The 21,462-nt window shown below is 41.9% G+C and overlaps 1 protein-coding gene across 2 annotated transcripts in view; it reads right to left on the bottom strand.

Moving 5' to 3' along the window:
• Positions 1-21,163, bottom strand: part of MAP3K15 (mitogen-activated protein kinase kinase kinase 15) — a 90,983-nt gene extending 69,820 nt beyond the window's left edge. For both annotated transcript variants that reach the window (XM_074605402.1, XM_074605411.1), the window contains exon 1: positions 20,713-21,163. In XM_074605402.1, coding sequence (XP_074461503.1) covers positions 20,713-21,046 — 334 coding nt within the window. In that variant the 5' untranslated portion in view covers positions 21,047-21,163. The remainder of the gene's footprint in view (positions 1-20,712) is intronic.
• Between the last annotated feature and the right edge of the window lie 299 nt (positions 21,164-21,462).

Below are 21,462 nucleotides of genomic sequence, written 5' to 3'. Positions count from 1 at the left end.
TGGCAACAACATTTGAAAATGTTAGTCTTAGGTTGTCTTAGTAAGATACAACATTATAACATTCACTGGCAATTCCCACCAAGCAAAATCGACCCTCAGGTTACAGTGAAAAAAACAACAGCATGGATTGAGGGGCCAATGCTCATCTCTGGCTTTCATAATTCTGTTTGAGTACCCATTTCATACAACGAACTCCACAACAGGGTTACATTCAGACCCAAACATTACAGCCACTAATCATGTTAGCACTGTGGTGTTACTTTACAGTTATACTCAGATACCACATCTTTCATCTGTCCTCTGGAACACGGAACGCACGTTAAAAATAGAACTAGCACATATTTTTCATGCTCCAGTGGCATTTATTGCAACTCGGGATAAACTAGTATCTAAACTATTAATTTTTCTAAACTATGACAAAGTATTTGTGCCATATTTATAATTGATACATATTCCTTAAAACCAAAATAACCATCTGTTCAAAAAGTTAAATCACCCAAGAAACTGCACTTTAGTTAAAAGGAACAGAACAAATTACAGCAGGTGAGCAACACTGCCCGTTCTAAGGGTTGATCTGTAACCTGAGTTCTCATTTATTTTTATGTGTTGGGATTTCCTTATTCATTAGATAAAACAGCTGAAGCTTTCAATTCTTTCCCCCGCAATTGCATATTAGGAACTTTTTCATTAAATGGAAGCAAGGATTCTTCAAAAAACCTTGGATATCAAAAGCAAAAGCTTTAAGAAACATTTTAGATGTTTCTTAAATATAATTAAATTCACAGTAAAACTAAGTTTCAAACAAGGCAAGGCACTATATTAAAATAAGAATGCAGTTCTGTTGATCTAGAAAAGCAAAAATTGTGTCAAGAGCATGCCTGTGCTTATTATTTCTTTAACTGATCTTTAAAGAGTCTCTCAGACTCTGCCAAAACAGAATACAACCAGCACCCACAAGAACTGATGTGGGAAGAAAAATAATGCAGTTAACATAATACATAGGGCATCCAAACTTAGAATGCATTTCTAAGGCTTTTGCACAAGTATGAAGGAGAAAAATATTGCATGATTGGAATAGTGAAACACCTGAAAATAACCTGACATTCAGAAAAGAGCAGAAAACTATTATTTTTTGTACAGTTGGCAGTTTAGGGCAGGACGAAAACAAAGAACTAATCCTCAAAGAACTTTTATTGCCATACTGAATTGCAGAAGTTAGGAAATATATCATTCCCTGTAAACAGTGTATGCCTAAGCTTAGAAGCTGCTTAATGTTTTCCAAGACAAAGCTTTGCTTTTGGTCCTTTTTAACTTTGCCAGTCTTTGCTTCAGGTTGTTTTTTTTTTTTCTTTATAAAAGATTTAATTAAAAACAACCCAGTCATTTCTGAGACTGCGTTGGAAAACTTATTTTTCTGGACAATGTTAAACATCCTCTCATGCCAAACTAAGAAGCCTTAGTGCTTTCAAGCATGAAAACAGAAATTTGTCAGACGAGTCAGGCTGTCTGGAAGTACTCTTGATAGCCTCATGAAATGCCGCTAGTTCCAAAGCTAAGTTTTCAGCAGAGAGTTGGTCAGAGTCACAAGGGAGATGTTTGGTCTCAGATGAGCCAGTCCTCACTCACTTCATTGTCAATACAGAGAGAGGAAAAGCACTTTTAGAACACCATTCGCCTGATCTGTCAGAAGTCTACTTTAGGATGAGATGAATTGCAGCCCAGAAGCGCCCGTTTCTCTCCACTAATTATGAAGGAAAGGAGTCAAAGCCACCCGCAAACACTCACACTGAAGGTGTTCAGTGCTATGAACCCCCTCCATAGGGCCTAGCAACTCTGCTTTGAAGAATTTCATTAACCACTAAGGCATTTCAGTCAAGAATTGTATCACCTCAGCAGATAGTTCCCTGCAGATGTTCCCACCAGCTGACCAATGAATTGGTTGGTGGCCCACAGAGAAGGACTACAGCTCTTTCTCATGAGTACTATGCCCATGGTTGCTCTGCCTGCAAGAAAGAAAAGGAAGGATTGTCACAATTCAAACCCTCAGACCCAAAGTAATCTCTGAAACACCTAACTCTTGCTTAGGTTTCCCATAAATTGGGAACTCATTTGTGAATCGCAGCTTATGATATTGGTTTTTTTGGCACTCGAGAAATGCCATTATACAACTGTGTGGATGACTGTTTCTTAAGAGGCGTGTACTATCTTAGCCCAGAGTCTTTTCTGCTACTCATATAATCTGATTGTTTAGTTACATTAAAGCACCGACTGTAACCTCATGGTCTATGAATGAAGTTTATACTCAAATTAAATTCTCAGTAAAATTACCTTCAAGCCAAACATAAGCATTACAGTTCCCCGTAAGCCAATGACATTCATACTACATCTGCTAACAGACTTTACTTTTTTTTTGTCTTTCATACCATAGCTTGTGAGGTCCTGGGAACAACATAGTTTCAAGTCTGAGGAAGCTAACTCACAGTGGTGTGAGAGATCACAGTTAAAAAAAGAATGTAACAGTTAAAAAAAGAATGTACACACACACTGTCCTGGGAAAGTCACCCAGTACACACTCCTTTGGACAGCCACCCTTCCTTGAGGAAGGATTGTAAAATTTAGCCACTCTGAGACCACAATCAAAGTCACAGATCTTTAGTTACCAACCACAATCGTATTAGATGGGTGCTGCCAAGGTCTGCACACAGCTAGTAAATGATTTTGGAAAGTTGTGACATGCACAAGAGACCAATATTTATAGCATTTCTTTATAAAATCACAGCCTTCAAACTCCTGGGTTAGAAACTGAAAGAGACCTCATCACTTGCATCTTGCCCATTTGAGCAGTTTCATGGCTCAGGCAGATGAAAGCTTATGCCCATCTGCAACTCCTACCTCTTTCCCATGACCCATGGTCTCTGCTTCCCTCTCGTCCTGTTCTATCCTCCCCATATCCCTCAACCTATATTTAACTTGATAACTTCTACCTAACAGTGCTAGCACAGCAGCAGATAGAAGCTGGGATAGACTAGGGAAGTGATCGTCCCCCACCAGTGAGGCCACACCTCAAATACTGTGTTCAGTTTTGGGCCACTCACTACAAGAAAGACACTGAGGTGCAGGAGTATGTCCAAAGAAGGGCGGCAAAGCTCGTGAAGGGTCTAGAGCTCAAGTATTACAAGGAGCAGTTGAGGGAGCTGGGGTTGTTTAGCTTGGAGAAAAGGAGGCTGAGGGGAGACCTTATTGATCTCTACAACTACCTGAAAGGAGGTTATAGAGAGACGGGGGTCAGTCTCTTCTCCCAAGTAACAGGTAATAGAACAAGAGGAAATGGCCTCAGGTTGCACCACAGGATGTTTTGATTGGATACTAAGAAAAAATTCTTCACTGAAAGCGTTGTGAAGCATTGGAACAGGCTGCCCAAGAAAATGGTTGAGTCACCATCCCTGGAGGTATTTAAAAGACGTGTAGATGTGACACTTAGGGACATGGTTTAGTGGTGGACTTCGCAGTGCTAGATTTACAGTTGGACTCAATGAGGTCCTTCTATGATTCTAAGCTCTGTTGATACAGCTTATCAGTCCTGTGAGTGGTATCAGTTTCCAGCTTCCTGCTAGCCTCCTGGAAAAATACTTTAAAAAATTGTTAGACTTACAACAATTGAAAGAAATAAAGGTTATAAACTTCATTTCATGAAAACTCACTTTTTACATATCATATAGTAAAACACACTTGCATCTGTACTTTGGGCTGAGATAGCACACACACAGACACCTCTTAAACAATAGTCATCCAACACTGTTATATAATCATATTTCTTGAGTGCCAAACCAAAGTACTTACAGTGGCTGCTATTTCAACCTTGTAAGCCTTCACCCAACAGAAGTAAACACAAAAGCAAAACACCCCAAGCAAACAAAAAAGGAAAATTAAAGCAATTTGCTATTGCAGGTTGACATTCATCATTTGACCGTGTACAATGTAAAAATCAACAACTATTAATCACTGCAAGTTTCAGGGAAAAAAATCCTTCCCTAAAAAAAGCCAAAATATAATATAAAATACTCTATACTCACTACCTAATTATTGTTAAAATAAGCTGAAGAATCTTGATATTCTAAGACAATTTTTAATCATCACAACTCAAATATCATATCAAGAATCTAGCTTCCCTGGTATCAAAAATGCTGTGGAAGAATAGCTATCACAATGCATGCTTTCAAATTTTCTCCAAAGGTTCACTGCATCGGTGACTAAGTTCAATTTTCTGTTACTTCAGCTTTCACCTTTAGTCCCTCATCCCTCCACCCCCCAAATCACTTTTACCAAAGTAAAGGCTGGATAAAATGTATATTTGATTCAGGACTCATCATTTACTTGTCAAAATGGGAAGAGAGAGAACCCAGACTTCCTAAGAAGCAAAAAAACAACAGTAAGAGCTAACTGTGCAGTGTGAGATCCAATACAGCCATAGCAGACAAGTGACTGTGGGGTATGTGGTGAACAAAGCAGTTCCCCCCCACCTCAGTGGCTGCAGAAAGTGTGTAGGCACACTGTGACAGAGGCTGACAAGACTGCAGGAAGAGAAAGGGCAGTATCATGGCTTAAGCAGCTGAATGCTTGCCTGTGTAACTGAATTCCATCCCTGCTTCTTTCTGCCTCACAGCTGCTTCGTGATGCCTAGTCACATAAACTGAGATTCAAGAGATGGACTTGGTGACCATACAGTTATTAAGATTCTGATTTTCAGGGGGGAGGAGAAATAATCAAAATACTTCAATGGAACACAAAAAGAGGCTTTGAAAAACAGCCCTCATTTTAAAGGTAGTTTGTAACAAACCCAGTGCCTTTAGAGAGGAGAAAAATCCTAATATTTTAACTAAGCTATTCCCATCTATTATCCAGTTGTACCTCTGCATAAGTTTTAATTCAAATAGTCTCTGACTCAGCATCTATAGTCTTCCATCTGCAAAACAGCTAAGCATATACAGAGCAATCAACATGCCTAAATCCTACCTCAAAAAAGACATGTATTTGCACTCCCCATGTGCTCATTCAATCTTTATACCCAAATGAACACTAACAAAGCAGCATTCAAAACTTCTCAAAGAGCATTTATATAATCTATGTTTTTTCCCTTTTTGTTATTCACAGACATTAGGCACATTAAGATTTCAGAAGTCACATACTTCTCACTTTTTCCCCAACTCAGTATCACTGACTGAAAAAGGTCTCCAAATCTACGTATCCAGGACACTACAAAAATACTAATCCATCACAGACAATCCAAAAAAAGATACCTGAACAATTATTTTCTCTGTTTATATACTCTTAGTATATTAAAAATTGTGACATACATGCCAGACAGCCATAATGAGTAGATGTCTCATATCATACATACTTTTCACTATGCCAGGTCATTAAGGGTAACATTATTTTCCAAAACTTCTCTGCAAGACGAAGCCTACTAATTCTACAGAATCTGTTATTTCTCTGCCTGATTTAACAGCAGAGAAGAAAAGAAACAACGGAGCAAATTAAAGACAGATGCTTCACACTTGCCTGCCACACCAGCAGTGTGCCAATTGTCACATATTTCCACCACAATGTTTACTAGAGCTAAACTAGCCAGTTGAGAGAGCATACAGAGAAAACACCTCAGCCCTGAACCTAATTTGAACCTTGCCTGCAGTTTGGGGGGAAAAATGAGAAAGGTGAACTTTATTTAACTTTTCGTACACCTCTGCACTTCCTACATTGGATCATAAAAGGCAATGAAAGGGAATAAAGTATCAAAAAAAAAAAATCACTTATGGGATGATTTGGCCTCAGTGAAATTAAGAAGAGTACAGAATTCAAGCAGAAAGGCTGTCCCTTCTTCCTCAACTGCAGGAAAATCAATTCCTAGGCCAAGGAGGTTTAGATAGGCTCCCAACTTTTAGAAGTTTATCCAAACTAAACGACTTGAGAGTCACCCATCATTTAATGAATACTTTGGCTGGGGAGCAGAAAAAAATCTGCCAAATCTGCACATCTCCAACAGGTCACACACTGGCCAACAACATATAGCAAAAACATTTGAAAAAAACAAAAATACATGGAACTTTATGTTCTGCCCAAAGAAATGTAAGAGATAAGAAAAAGAATCCAAATAAAATGCACTACAATAGAAAGAAAAAAGATTTCAGTACATGAAAGCTCCTAAATCTGGGTTAAGCTGAGACCTTTATTATTTTCTTTAATAATTAAAAATATAGCATACAAGGATAAATAAGACTTTCCTACTCTGAATCACAATATTTTTTTAAAAAAAAACAAATATCAAGAGACATCTCCATCATTAGCACTGGGAACGTGTACATACCAAACTGAGGTATTCCACTTCATACCTAGATTACATGTTTCCTCTTTATGTTGATAGACTCCTAGGTTGTTATTTAGGATCCACATAAAAGCACAATAAATTATGCACAGAGAAAATATTAATTGAGGAAAGGCAGTATTATTAAAGTGCAAATGAAAATAAAGTTTACATAAAGCCACAGGATCCTCTGTGAGCCAAGAGACTTGCACTCACATATGAATACAGAGTTCCTGATTTAATATTCTGGATGCTGGGCAGATGTGGATTCAATCTGCTATTTTTAACTTTCCTGTAAACAGCACAAGCTTTATGTGCCAGCCTAAAAGACTGCATGCGCTACTGAAAAAACCCTTATATACCACTGAACACTGTAATTTCAAAAATGGGCAACAGCCATTAAAAAATTAGAAAAATCTATTTCAAGGCACTAAGTAGTGGTCAATAAAATCCGGAGTTTCAGTAGAAGCTGGCCTTTCCATAAAAAGTCACAACCATTATCTACTTAATGTTTAACTATCCTGTAAATACAGTATACATTATTACTTCCAGCATGTAGATAGGGAATATTAAGCATTGACACAGCTTTTTTGTTATCACAGTGGATTCACTCTAGATTTCCCTACTTTAACTAAGATTATAACCAAGACCCCCAAAGCTAATCATCATAGGATCTCTATAAAGTCAGAGGAATATTAGTTCTTCCAAATTGTGATTCATCAGACACGATGCATCACATGAAATTGTGACTTTACAGCAAGCCTCTAACCATGGCCTCCAGCGTTTACTAAATGCAGTGTAGGATGGTTCACCTCAAAACATACATACATAAAAAGTTGTCACAAGCCACGTTCATCCATATTCACCAGTTCTTATCTGTGGGCAGGCCAGCCACAAAGCTGCCTCCACACCATTAAAACCACTTTATTTTTTTTTACTGTTCTGAACTGCAGTATGACTATGAGACACCCAGGCTATCAGATGATGTCAAATGCTGTTGAAAGTGGGCATTTACTGCTTTTTCATTTAGAACTCGAGTTTGGCTGCTGTTCACTAGCTGGAATTAAGTATTAGGCTTGTAAGACAAGACTAAATCAGCATATTTTTCAAAGGGTTTTTTAAAAGTGTTCAGGGAGTATGACAACAGTGAACATTTTCATGAACAGCAGCATATGCTCCAGAAGGAGGAAGGAATCTATTCAACACATTGCAGCGTTCATTTTTCATGAATCCTGAAAGCTTTATCAGTTTTGATGAAACACAAGTCAAAGTTAGGGTTGAGCAACTACCATACTCAGATCTGAGGTCCCACAGATTTATTAAACAGACAGAACAGAATAGCAACTGCCACCTCTTTCAGGGACTACAAGATGGAAACTCAAATTTGAAGTCATATTGAAGGAAAAGGATCAACAGTACATTGCTAATCTGTACCTTGTGAACATGTCATGGTGGGAGTATGCAAGGAACTTTAGATTTAAGATCCTAAATTCTGAATATCCATCTTTAAAACTGTCCAAAATATCAAAGGTTAAGGAAATTAACCTTGTTGTGTTATATCTCCTCAGAGGCAATCATTACTGCAAAACAAGGAATCTGAAGAGGCATTAATGGGTAAAAAGGTAATAATAATGTGTCTTGATTGCAAGCCAGAAAGTCAAGGCAGTTTCTCGTTTTCCAGAAACAATACGAAGACCTACCTAGTTTTGTTCTGTAGTTATTATAATAAGCAAAAAGGTAAGTTTATCAGCTCTGAAACTTAATTACCATGAAAACAAAAAGATCTATCTATCTCAACCATTTTCAGATTTGTCAGTTATCTTAAGGACCATGAACAACACTAGTAGGAACAGACACAATGTTTGGCTTTGAGCTTGGTAATCTTGTCCTTTTTTCAAACTGGGTTTAAAAAGACTGAAGCATGTCAAGCATCCGTTTACAAAGAAAACAACTGAAACAACTCAGTTCCACAAAAGACAGAGATGATGCTCATAAAAGCGGACAGTTACTCTGTTAAACACGATTGTGCACACAGAAGCTCTGCAAAGTAAGGAAGTGCCTTAGTGCCAAGCAGTAACAACATTGTAAACATTAGCTTTACTCCTGCAAGTTTTTATTTTCAACTAAGAGCAGCAGAGATGACTGGTCTAGCACTGATGGAAAGCAACACAGACAGATTACAGCCTTGTGATGTTTTCATTTACCAATTCCCAACTCCAGTTTCATCCTGTCACTCTCATGGCAAAGGCAAAACTAACAAGAAATCTCTCCCCTCAACACACACACAAATTAGCAGAATTAAAATTTAAAAAAAAATTAATAAAATCCTTTTTCTTTCTCCAACTGCTGTGAGTGAAAGGCAGCAACAGGAGAGTTAATTCAACTGGTCTCACCTGAGTGAAATTATTATGGGGAGATTTTTTCTGCATTAGACAAAACCTGCAGCCTTTCTGTGATTCCTAATGCAAAGACACTTGATTCAATACAACTTCTTCTGGCTGAGCTACCTACTACATACTGTAACAAATTTAAAGGAGGAGAGGGGATAGCAAGCAAGTGGCAAATAAGTCACTATCCCAAGTGTAAACAAAGTAACTCCCACATTATTTTCCCCACAATCAGTTTAATGAATCTACAACTCTGTTTTTGACAAGCCTGGAGGCAGTGGAGTACCACAATTCACGGAAAGCACTGCTGACAGCAGTAGGAAACTGAAGAATTTTAGGGAAAGCTCATTATCATGCTGATTTACATGGGAGTTCATTTGTTTTCCAGAACTAATGCATTTTGGGCTTAGACTTCAAAAGCTTTAGATATTATGTGAACAGCATTTCTCAAATTATTGAGAGGCCAATGACCATCAGCAGTTGAGCTACAGTTCTGTGCATGAAGGCATGTTTTCCTAAACGGGAGAAGAAAAAACATAAACAGCAGAGAGTCTAGGCATTGCCTTCCATAACTTGATACAAAATGAAACAAAAAGAAATTATACTGAGTGAAACAAAATTAAAAAACACTTGAAGATGATTCTATTTACAACTATCCTTTGTTTCTCACTTTAAAGAGATATTAAATAAATTTTAAACATAATCTAAGCATAAAAGCAGTATATACTACAGTAGACACAACTATACGTGCACAAGTTCAGCTATGATAAGCTGGAGTACTTGCCTTAACACTGTATTTAGCAACCCCATCGCAGATCAGCAGAAAGCTGGGGATGTAGTCTTCACAGTGTCATTACTGTTTTGCATTTGTGACTGTCATCAGAGCCCTGACGCGGTTCAGCCAATGAAAGATCATGCTTACCAAGGCTGTGATCATGTACTTTCAATATAATAAAAGCTGGGATACAATTTTCAAAGTTGTGAATCCCATTTGGTTTTGAGCTCCAAGGCATAACTGTTGTGGAACTACTGACTTAAACAGAAGTTTAAATACTCAGAGGCTTTACCAGAGAATATCTGAAAAGTTTCAATTCTACCACCTTGAACACCACAGCAGAATCATTTATTTTGTCAGGCTGAATATTACAAAGGATAAAAAAAGCAAGCACAATTTATCATAACACAGTGATCCAATATTTTAAGTGTCAGAACTCATGTCCCAGCTTTGGGTCCCTCCTTGCAGACTACAGTGATGCAGCTTTTGCTCCTGGTGTGCCTCTACAGCCACCCCAACCTCTCAGGAAAAGGTGAAGGTAGTAGCAGCACTCCTCAGAGAAAGAAGACAAGCCAGGTGAAAGCATACTGTGGGACATGTTTGGCTCATCAGCTGCCAGCTGAATCACATTGACCTTTGGAGACACTGCAGACACTCTATAGCAAGCCTGTGCCAGGGAGCAGGATAAAGCAACAGCTGCGCTCCCTCCCTTGGCTTAGTCTCAGGCGCCCACACTGCTGTTCAAAGGTAGCCTGAGGCTAAAGCAATTCACATCCGTGCTGAAGTTCAAGGCAAACAGAGCCTACTATGTTCACAAATTTCACCTGCAAGTGGCAAACCACATTGAGGTCTTCCTAAGAAAGACCCCACGCCTATCTTGACTGCCTAATTTCAGCCACGCAACATCACTGCAGTGTGAAAAGAGGCAGCTGCTAGGCCAAACAACCACCACTAGGGCTGCTCCTCCATGCGCGTTGAAGCAGCAGTATGCCCAGAGTATCAACTGAACAAAGGTTTGCACTCAGTGTGGACAGTCAGCGAGTTTGAACTTCAGGCCATCTTATAAGCAGAATATAGAGGAAGCCAAGAAGTCTGGAGTTCTCATCCAAGTTCTGCACCAACTCCTTACACATCAGAAGAGCTTTACCTCAAGCTTCTATGTCTGCAAACCAGGAACATTAGTTACTTTTTAACTAGGGAGTACATCAACATTTGTTAATGTGCAAGTTTAATTTGATGATTAAAAAAGCAATGTATAATTACAGTGATAAAAGCAGGGCATGACTGCAGAACATAAAATGAGCTACTGCCTATCTATCATAATTTGTCTATTTTATGGGAGGATGGAAATGAAAACAATGTAATTAACTCACATAAGCAAATATGTCCTTTTTTTTTCTTTTAAACTTAATTTTGTGACCTCAGGTCTGAGGGAAACAATTCTTAAAACTATGAAGAATACGCTACACACAGCACAGCAAGACTGAACAAGCACACAATCACTGCAAAAGAGATGAGTGGCCAGGAACCAGGCTCCCACCTAAGCAGCCCCACGCGCCCATTCTGGTTGAGTCAAGCCTGTCGTACAGCTTCTTTTCAGGACCTCTCTGATACGATTGAGGGTAAACTTGAAATGCAACAAGGTAGAACAAGAGATCTGCTTGCCAACATCTCATGGTCAAATGGCACATAAGATTCCCTCACAGTAACTTAGGAACTATATTGAAAAATCTGTTTGTATATCATTCTTAAACAAAACAAGAAAACCCCCGTGACCTCTAGAATTCACTGACTGGTATGCACAGTCAGCACTTTTTTTTTCTCCCACCAGTAATCAGAACAACATTTACTTACATAAAGAATTCCAGAAACGTTTAATTTCCCACAAAATATTTAATCAACATTTAAAAAACAAAACAAAACAAAAAATACCCTAACTGTGGTGTTCTCAAGGGCCATGTGACAATAATTGGCTTCAGATCAAAGGCAGGTCAAGATAGATGCAGTTGTTCATCCAGTCGTCTTCAATATATTCATCCATGACCTGGATGAGGGGATAGAGTGCACCCTCAGCAAGTTTGCTGATGACTCAAAGCTGGGGGGGTGGCTGACACACCAGAAGGCTGTGCCGCCACACAGAGAGACCTGGACAGGCTAGAGAGTTGGGCAGAGAGGAACCTTATGAAATTCAACAAGGGCAAGTGTAGGGTGCTGCACCTGGGAGGAATAACCCCATGCACCAGTACAGGTTGGGGGCTGACCTGCTGGAGAGCAGCTCGGTGGAAAGAGACCTGGGAGTCCTGGTGGACAACAGGATGGCCATGAGCCACCAATGTGCCCTCGTGGCCAAGGAGGCCAATGGCATCCTGGGGTGCATCAAGAAGAGTGTGGCCAGCAGGTCGAGGGAGGTCATCCTCCCCCTCTACTCTGCCTTGGTGAGGCTGCACCTGGAGTACTGTGTCCAGTTCTGGGCTCCCCGGTTCAAGAGGGACAGGGAACTGCAGGAGAGGGTACAGCAAAGGGCTACACAGATGATTAGGGGACTGGAACACTTCTCTTATGAAGAAAGGCTGAGGGATTTGGGTCTCTCCAGTCTGGAAAAAAGACGACTGAGGGGGGATCTTATCAATGCTTATAAATACTTAAAGGGTGGGAGTCAGGAGGATGGGGCCAATCTCTTTTCGGTGATGCCCAGTGACAAGACAAGAGGTAATGGGCACAAACTTGAGCATAGGAAGTTCCACCTAAACGTGAGGAGGAACTTCTTTACTTTGAGGGTGGCAGAGCACTGGAACAGGCTGCCCAGAGAGGTGGTGGAGTCTCCGTCTCTGGAGACATTCAAAACCCACCTGGACGCGTTCCTGTGCAACCTGCTCTGGGTGACCCTGCTCTGGCAGGGGGGTTGGACTAGATGATCTCCAGAGGTCCCTTCCAACCCTATGCTTCTATGATTCTATGATCTCTTCCGAATAACTCTAAATGTTCAAATTTTCTAAATAATTTGTAATGGGTGTAATGTGCATAAAAGATTTTGTCTAACTAAGTCTATTTAGCAAGAATCAATGAAACTTTTAACCATACAGTGAAAAACACTACTTGCAGAGTAAACTAAAAGAAAACAGAATCACACAGGATTTTTATTATATTCACGAAGAAGATTCCTTCTCAGCTGATTCAACACCTAGAAATCATCTGATGTGTTCCTAGCTACAAAGCACAGTGAACAGTGTTCACAGTCAGATTCCAGGAAGCCTTCTCAGATTTTAATGTTTAAGCTCAGGAGGAGAGAAAGACAAGCAGAGAAAATGGAAAGTTGTATGTTGGGTTGTTTTTTGGTTTTGTTATTGTTTTTTTACATGCAAGTAAGTTTCATGCAAAGGAACAAACAGAAAAAAAATAAAGTGCAATTTTTTTGTTTTTTATCCAAAAGCCATGGCACAGAAATTAATCACTTCAGATAGTGCACACACATGTACATACTCTCACCTTGGAACAATGAAAGTAGTCCAAATTTGCATGGTTAGCACCAGATTTTTAGAGATGGAAACAACTCCAAAGCTTCATTAAAGGGTAGGACTCACATTGGTTTTGGTTTGTCAGTATTTCTTTCCATGTGACCCATCATAACTAAAAAGAGATGTTAGTTCCAAAAGGCGCAGCAGTAAAACTGAGTCTCCCTCCATTAGACAATCAAGGTATATTTCTTCTTTTTGTTTTTAACACCTTCATCATTCTCTGAATACAGCTCTGCTCCTGCATTTGTCCCATGGCAATATACCAAAAGAAAGTTAATTAATTCCACATAACCTATTTATAGTTATTTATTTGCATAACCAATGTACAGTCATTTATTTGCTTGTTTCTAAGTTTGTTCAACTGACATTAAAGGAGCTATTTCATAGAATACACGCAAGCTGAATCAAAGTAAAGCCTTCCAGGTTACACACAGAAAAAGCAACAGTGTTGATACAAAGACATTTTTCAGGGGTGACAGATAGAAAATAATCTTCTCCACTGTTGAATGAAAGCATGGAAACCTCTGAATGCAAATAAACATTTCTGTAAGATGACTTCATACTGGAAATTGACCCCAACTAATATCATTAAAGCAAAATACATCTCTTGAATGTAATGCACGTGTCACAGCACCTAAGATGTATCATAACAGTAAAATATAGACTTAATGGATTGCATCATGCTTGTTACTGTCGTTTAAAATTCACCTCACGCACTTGGATATAAAAGGATTACAATACTGGCATATTACAGGGTCTTATCAGAGTGTTTAGTTCAATGGCACAATGCAGAGCTTTGCTGGAGACACCTGCAGTTGCTCTAGATGTGCAGTATCACGCAGAGATAAAAGATCGGGTCCCAATAGCTCTGCTGTTGTATTAAAGCAGCACAATAACTAACCTAGTTAGCCCTAGTTTCTCAGACACCACTTTTCCCTTCTGAAGATGGCTGGTTTGCTTCTCTTCACATTTCTGTATTCTGCAGTATACACATCTCCTCAGATTTAAAGAAGATACACCCCTAGCCACTGAGCCAGTTGCAGGGGAAAAGAAAGGAAAGAAGTACTAATTATTCCTCAAAAAACAGTAAACCCTGCCTGCTGAGGTAAGCATCAGAGAGCTAACCCTTAACCCCTTCCCCACTGTTCACTGTCACACCCAGGGGCAAAGATAAATTGCAGCAGGAAGGTTCATCAAAGTTTATTTAAAAAGTTACTGCCCTCAGCTGTCATTCTCACCTTCCTGTCAGACATTAAGATCCCTGTGGCAGTCAACAAGACAAGCACGTGCCTCCAGCTTGGCTACACTAGTTACCATGCTGTATATTAGCTTAAACTAGTGACAAATGTTTACTGTACCCTGACATACTAGCCTTTGGGCTGAAGAAGTTGCAGCATCCCCGCCAATTGTGCAGTGGGGATTTTGGCCTTCAGAGGGCAGAGGGCTTCAGGGCAGGCAGCTGGATACAGGCAGCAATGATTCCTTCAATGGCTGCCAGAGTCTGAAAAATCACGATCCAGAACATAAATTTCCTCCTTCCCCTTTCACAGTGTAAAATGAAGAAAGAGAGTTTCAGGGACAAGAAATTAGGGTTATGTTAAGAGTGGTTCAACTACAGTAAGGAGGGCCTATGTTTCACACTCTGTCTGGGCCCCCTCCCAAGTCTAACACTGGCTCTGGAAGGCAAAGGGGCCCAAGAGAGCTAGTTGGTATTCAAAAACCACTTCCTCCAAGATCAGGATCGGTGCATCCCTAAGAGCAGGAAATCGGGCAAGGGATGCAGGAGACCTGCACGGTTGATCAGGGAGCTTCTGAAAAAGCTCAAGAGGAAGAAGGAAGTTTACAGTAAGTGGAAGAAGAGACTGACCACTTGGGAAGATTACCCGCCAGAGCGTGCAGGGATGAAACGAGGAAAGCCAAAGCCTCCTTGGAATTAAACCTGGCTAGGGATGTCAAGCTCAACAGCAAGGGCTTCCTCAAGTATATTGGAGGCAAAAGGAAGACCAGAGAAGTTGTGGGCCCGCTGTTGAATGAGACAGGAGCCATAGTGACGGAGGATGCGGAGAAGGTGGAGTTACTAAATGCCTTCTTTGCTTCGGTCTTTACTGCTTGGCCCAGCCCTTAGAGTCCCAAACTTTGAAGAAAGTAACAGGGAAAGAAGACGACTTCCCCTGGGTTGAGGAGGATTGAGTGAGGGATCAATCAGGTCAATTAAATATTCACAAGTCCATGGGCCCCAATGGGATGTACCCAAGAGTGCTGAGGGAGCTGGCAGAACTCATTGCTGGGCCACTCTCCATCATCTTTGAAAGGTCCTGGAAAACAGGCAAAGTGCTGAGGACTGGAGGAAAGCCAATGTCACTCCAGTCTTCAAAAAGGGCAAGAAGGAGGAGCCAGGGAACTACAGGCCGGTCAGCCTCACCTCCCTCCCTGGAAAGATGATGGAACAGCTCGTTCCGGGCGTCATCTCAAGGCATGTGGAGGAAAAGAAAGCTATCAGAAGTACTCAGCATGGATTCACCAAGGGGAAATCATGTCTGACTAATCTGATAGCCTTCTATGACGGCATGACTGGATGGATAGATGAGGGGAAGGCGGTGGATGTGGTCTACCTTGACTTGAGCAAGGCGTTTGACATCGTCTCCCACAGCATCCTCATAGGGAAGCTTAGGAAGAGTGGGTTAGATGAATGGACAGTGGGGTGGATAAATAACTGGTTGAAAGACAGAGCTCAGAGGGTCGCGGTTAGGGGCACAGAGTCTAGTTGGAGGTCAGTGACAAGTGGTGTTCCCCAGGGGTCAGTACTGGGTCCAGTCCTGTTCAATATATTCATCAGTGACCTGGGTGAGGGGATAGAGTGCACCCTCAGCAAGTTTGCTGATGACTCAAAGCTGAGGGGGTGGCTGACACACCAGAAGGCTGTGCTGCCATACAGAGAGACCTAGACAGGATAGAGAGTTGGGCAGAGAGGAACCTTATGAAATTCAACAAGGGCAAGTGTAGGGTGCTGCACCTGGGGAGGAATAACCCCATGCACCAGTACAGGTTGGGGGCTGACCTGCTGGAGAGCAGCTCGGTGGAAAGAGACCTGGGAGTCCTGGTGGACAACAGGATGGCCATGAGCCACCAATGTGCCCTCGTGGCCAAGGAGGCCAATGGCATCCTGGGGTGCATCAAGAAGAGTGTGGCCAGCAGGTTGAGGGAGGTCATCCTCCCCCTCTACTCTGCCTTGGTGAGGCTGCACCTGGAGTACTGTGTCCAGTTCTGGGCTCCCCGGTTCAAGAGGGACAGGGAACTGCAGGAGAGGGTACAGCAAAGGGCTACACGGATGATTAGGGGACTGGAACACCTCTCTTGTGAAGAAAGGCTGAGGGATTTGGGTCTCTTCAGTCTGGAAAAAAGACGACTGAGGGGGGATCTTATCAATGCTTATAAATACTTAAAGGGTGGGAGTCAGGAGGTTGGGGCCAATCTCTTTTCGGTGGTGCCCAGTGACAGGACAAGAGGTAATGGGCACAAACTTGAGCATAGGAAGTTCCACCTAAACATGAGGAGGACTTCTTTACTTTGAAGGTGGCAGAGCACTGGAACAGGCTGCCCAGAGAGGTGGTGGAGTCTCCGTCTCTGGAGACATTCAAAACCCACCTGGACGCGTTCCTGTGCAACCTGCTCTAGGTGACCCTGTTCTGGCAGGGGGGTTGGACTAGATGATCTCCAGAGGTCCCTTCCAGCCCTACGATTCTGTGATTCTCTATTAGGTAGATACCATCACCCACTTCTGCATAACAAATTACTTTGTTGACAGCTTGTTTCTAGCACAGACTGAGCAATGCGACCTCATCTTTCTGTTATCAAGCCCTTATTTTGCAATTTGTTGTAAGTTTGCTCTCACAAGTGCTGTAGTTCGCATTTAGCAAAGCATCTTAGAAAGTTCAGTGATTTCTTAAGATCAGGGTCATTCTGTATTACCTGCTGGTCTGCAATGACTGTCTAAAGGCATAAGTCACACTTCTATTCATGATAAGATTTCAAAGGATGGGAAGTCAGTAATGAGTACACTCAAGGAGAAAAGAGACATCATACTGTTACTGTAGAATACAGGTGGTTTTGCAGCACTCTTCTCAGTGGTTTACTGAAAAATCATCTACTAGAAAATCTGCCTGCAGACAGGACAAAGAGGTTCCATTGATCTTTTTCTTTGCACTCTGTCCTTAAAGTTTGCTGGTTTTCTCCTCAAAGGTACCAATTCCAAGAATCATTATGTTATAGATTCATACTAAATAAGATAGATAAGCTTGCTTGTGGAGGTCGTGTCTTATGACTTTAAGTACATGGCTACAATTTCAGGCAGAGTGGGGAAAAAGGGATAATAGATAGCACTTTTAACAAAGACCCTGTCATTACTATTCACAATGAGATGGATCTCACTGCTCTATTCACAATGATACGGACCTCAGCGCTTAGTTTTTACTTAGTGGTTAAGGTACCAACTAGTAAACCAAGAGATGGCAAGCATCTTTTAGAGAACTCCCACTCTCAGACCAAGAGGAACTGCTTCTCAAGGTTCCGCCCATGGTGTACAGAAAGTATGTTACAGTAGATATCTTCAGTATGGCAAACATCTTGGCATCTTACACAGGCAGTAATAAAACTTGTTTAACTTTTTAAAATAAACACACAGTCATTTCCTAACACAGAAAGTTCATCATAAGCCATAGCATTGCTCATGTTAAAACTCATTCTTAATGTTGTTCTTCATTAAGAACTGAACAGACACCAACAGTCCCAATCCAACATATATTCTGGAAAAAGATTATGGCAACAATGAATTGTATCTATAAAATATAGAAATTTAAAAGGACTGATTTTTCAAAGATTAAAGAAACCACAGGGTACCAGATTAAGAATGTTGCATGTAAATGAACAATTATCAGATTCAGCATTTTTGGATAATAGCTTGATATGTATTAAAAAACATGAGGCGGGGAGAACCCACCAATGAACAACACAGAGCAAGAAAACAAGAAGGGTGTAACAAAAGTTCTCAGGAAACAATGACAGATCATTGTATATAAAATAAGAACTGAAAAGAGCCAGCACTTTAAAATCCATGGTAATGAAAATCCAATATGAAATTTAGGTCCACTGGTAGCTGATACCAGAAATATAAAAGAAAAAAAAAAGGGGCAAAAAAGAAAGAAAAAAAAAAGGAACACAAAACAATAAAGTGAAAAGTGTAATGGATACTTTTTGTCCCCTTGCAGAATGAAGCAATTACTCCATACAACACTGTTAAAGAAACCAAAAATTTCCCCATGTCTAGCATGTAGTAGGAGGAAATAAGGCAGCAAGTACCAAGATAAAGACGCTTCACCTCAATGTGCCAGCAAAATTTTATAAGTTTAAAGGTTCTGACTAAGGGTTTCTCTGAATATCAATTTTAGACATACCACAGGAACAGGGAAAACTCCAAAGGATGGGGCAAATGTCACTTTAGCTCAACTCTTTTAAAAAAAAGATAAAAAGGGATTGCAGAGATGTTTAGTTAGAAAAGAGGCAGTAACTGCATCAATGCGAGAATGAAACAGCTATTTAAAATGTTGATGCTAAAAGAGCTACTTATTAAAATATTAAAACAACAGAAGAACAAAATAAATACTCTATTAAAATGATTGTTTGTACTTAACAGCTTTTTTTTCATTAAGGATGCTTGCATTTTCAGGGTAACATTGCAGTTAATAGCAGTTAATTTGGGCCCCCTGATAATGAATTAATGCTAAAATACCACTTACACTTTCAGCATAGTTTTCAAAAAACTTGTCAGACAAATAAATCTCTGCTTTTTGACAGCTTGCAGGTTTGGTTGATAAAGGTGACATGCTAATACATTTGAATTTCTCTTAATACAGGTAAAGGATGCTTTGACCAAAAAGTTTGCCAAATAAAGGCATACGTTACAGATGAAAAAAGTTGTCCCCTGGCTGGTGTCAAAATGTTGCTACTGGAAAGAAATCCACACAAAGACTATTTTAAACAGTCTAATTTGAGCCAATCATTGGTTCAGGACTATTCAATTACTTTTTAACGGACATTACAAATTATAAAAAGTATTTGCTGACTAGACCTGGACATAAGAGTGTTGCAGGAGTTATCCAGTAACAAGACACTTCACTATTACAAAGTGATATTAATCACTGATAAAATTATGTTGTTCCTACAAGATGACTTGAATGCAAAAGTCTGCAAAGGTAGGCCACATTCACAGACAAAAGACATCCACTTCAGAATGCAGTAACTTAAGAAAACATGTTAAATAACTGTCTCAAGTTCTCAGTACAATGCAAAGCAGGTGTGTGCATAATACATTAATAGGACTATTAGTAGAAACAGAAATAATTTTGCATTGATGAGACAATCAGTACACTATTATGCTTACTTCAGAAGGGCCACAAAAATACTGAAAAAACACAAAGAAATTGCTAGTTCATCATTGTGTACTAAGACACACAAAGAATATATTTATTATACAGTTTTCAACCTTACTAGCAGAGATACAATAAAATCCCCTGACCCAGAACCTAAAAAAAAGCAACAACAAAGGATGTGAGGTTCCTCAATATTTGGGTGACTTATCAGGGGATGAAACGGACTCATCATCATGAGAATTCAAAATAAGACTGAAGTTTCAAGAAGTATTCTTTAACACATCTCACGGGCAAAACAAAGCTCTTCTTGTGAAAGATGGACATCAACACGGACATAACAGTACCTTCCCTCTTCAGCGTCCATGAATCCCCAGTTTCCTAATGCCTGCTCACAGAGATATTAGAAAAAGTATGTCTGCATATTTGCAACATGTCCACATACCCACCTCGAATAGTTTTAATAATACCTATTGACTCAGGGACTTCCTCTGTTGGCTCACAAAGCTAATGATTCTCTCCCACACCACCCAACCAGACAGGAGTTCTTCTGAGTGGAGAAGGGACAGCAGCTTACTTTGGAACCATCAGAGACCAGACAGCAGCTTGAGCCTGGACAGGGTGGACAATACTCACACAATACTCACAAGTATCCTTCCTCAGGGTACATTTCTACACTCTCTTGTTCAGAGCTATTCTGGATCGTTCTGTGCCTGTCTATATGCAAACCAGTTTCACTGTTCAGAGGTCTGGAGTTAGAGAACATGAACTGCCCAGTTAAGCCAGCTCTGAGGTTTCTGGCTGACATATCTTCATGCTAGTCTCGCTCTAAGCTCCCAACCAGGCTGGATACTGAAAGAGGGTTCTTAGTAAGTTTTGCTTAAGGCTCAGTTGATACCATAGGATTCACAGTCCTGATGGGGCATCCACACCGTGGTGACTGAAAGAGGTGGTGTAAGGACCTGAATCTTTTTCACACCTCCTCCTCCTCCATGTGCAAGACACTCCCGAAGACTGTTTTTTGCTCCCATTACACGAGGTTCCCCTCGCTGCCATTTTCCTGTCCCCACAACCCTTCTCATGACCCCCTCACCGTCTTCCACTTGCTCCCTTCCCCCTCTTCTCTGGCCTCCCCAGCACCACCTTTACCGACCCTTACCCAGCTCGGCCGGCCGTGACCCCACACAACCCAGGAAAGTGGCAGCGGGCAGGGGCGAGCCTGAGCCCCCACCCCGCCTCAGCCCACCCTGCTCACCTGCATCGTAGAAGGCGTCCAGCACCGCTGTCTCCCCGAAGTCCAGCTCACCGAAGTTGACCGTGCCGAGCTGGGCCCCCTCGGCCTCGCATGCCCGCAGCAGGCACTGCCGCGCCCCGGCCTCGGCGCTCCGCGCCCCGCCGCTCCCCTTGGGCGGGTCGTTCAGCACGTACACGGCCCGTAGGCAACGCGGCCGCGGGGCTGCCGCGCCGATCTCCACCGCCTCCCCGCCGCCCGGCGCCACCGCCTCAGCCGGGCCGGCGGCCGGCAGCTCCGGCTCCGCGCAGGGGTGCGCCGGATCCGCCGCCGCGCTGCCGCCCGCGGGGCTCTCCATAGCGGCGTCGAGGGCTGAGGGGAGCCGCTGGCTGCCGGCAGGTGCTCAGGCGGCGCTGCGCCCCATCGCCAACACTTGGGCAAACTCCGGCGGCGCAGGGGCCAGACTGATCCCTGCCTCTCGGCGCCGCCCTCCCCCGACAGGACAGTCCCGGGGAGCGACACGAAGGCTGGCTCCCCCGCCCCTCGGCGGCACAGGCAGACAGCCGCACCGTGCGCTTCGCCGGGACTAGCGCCCCGTTTCCCTCCGCGGCCAGAGCGGTAGTGAAGAGGGAGGCAGCACCGTCGCGGAACCGCGCTTCGTTTATTACTTCCCTTCCCCGCCCCTCGCCGTGCAGGCTGCGCCTCCGCCCTCTCCCCTGCTGCGGCCGTCGGTGTTACTTCACACGGCGGCACCCCGCGCCCGGCTCGGGTTCC

The sequence above is a fragment of the Larus michahellis genome, chromosome 1 (genome assembly GCF_964199755.1).
Source record: "Larus michahellis chromosome 1, bLarMic1.1, whole genome shotgun sequence".
Lineage (NCBI taxonomy): Eukaryota > Metazoa > Chordata > Aves > Charadriiformes > Laridae > Larus > Larus michahellis.
The sequence above is the reverse complement of the archived record's forward strand: the minus strand, read 5'-3'. Positions and strand labels throughout refer to the sequence as shown.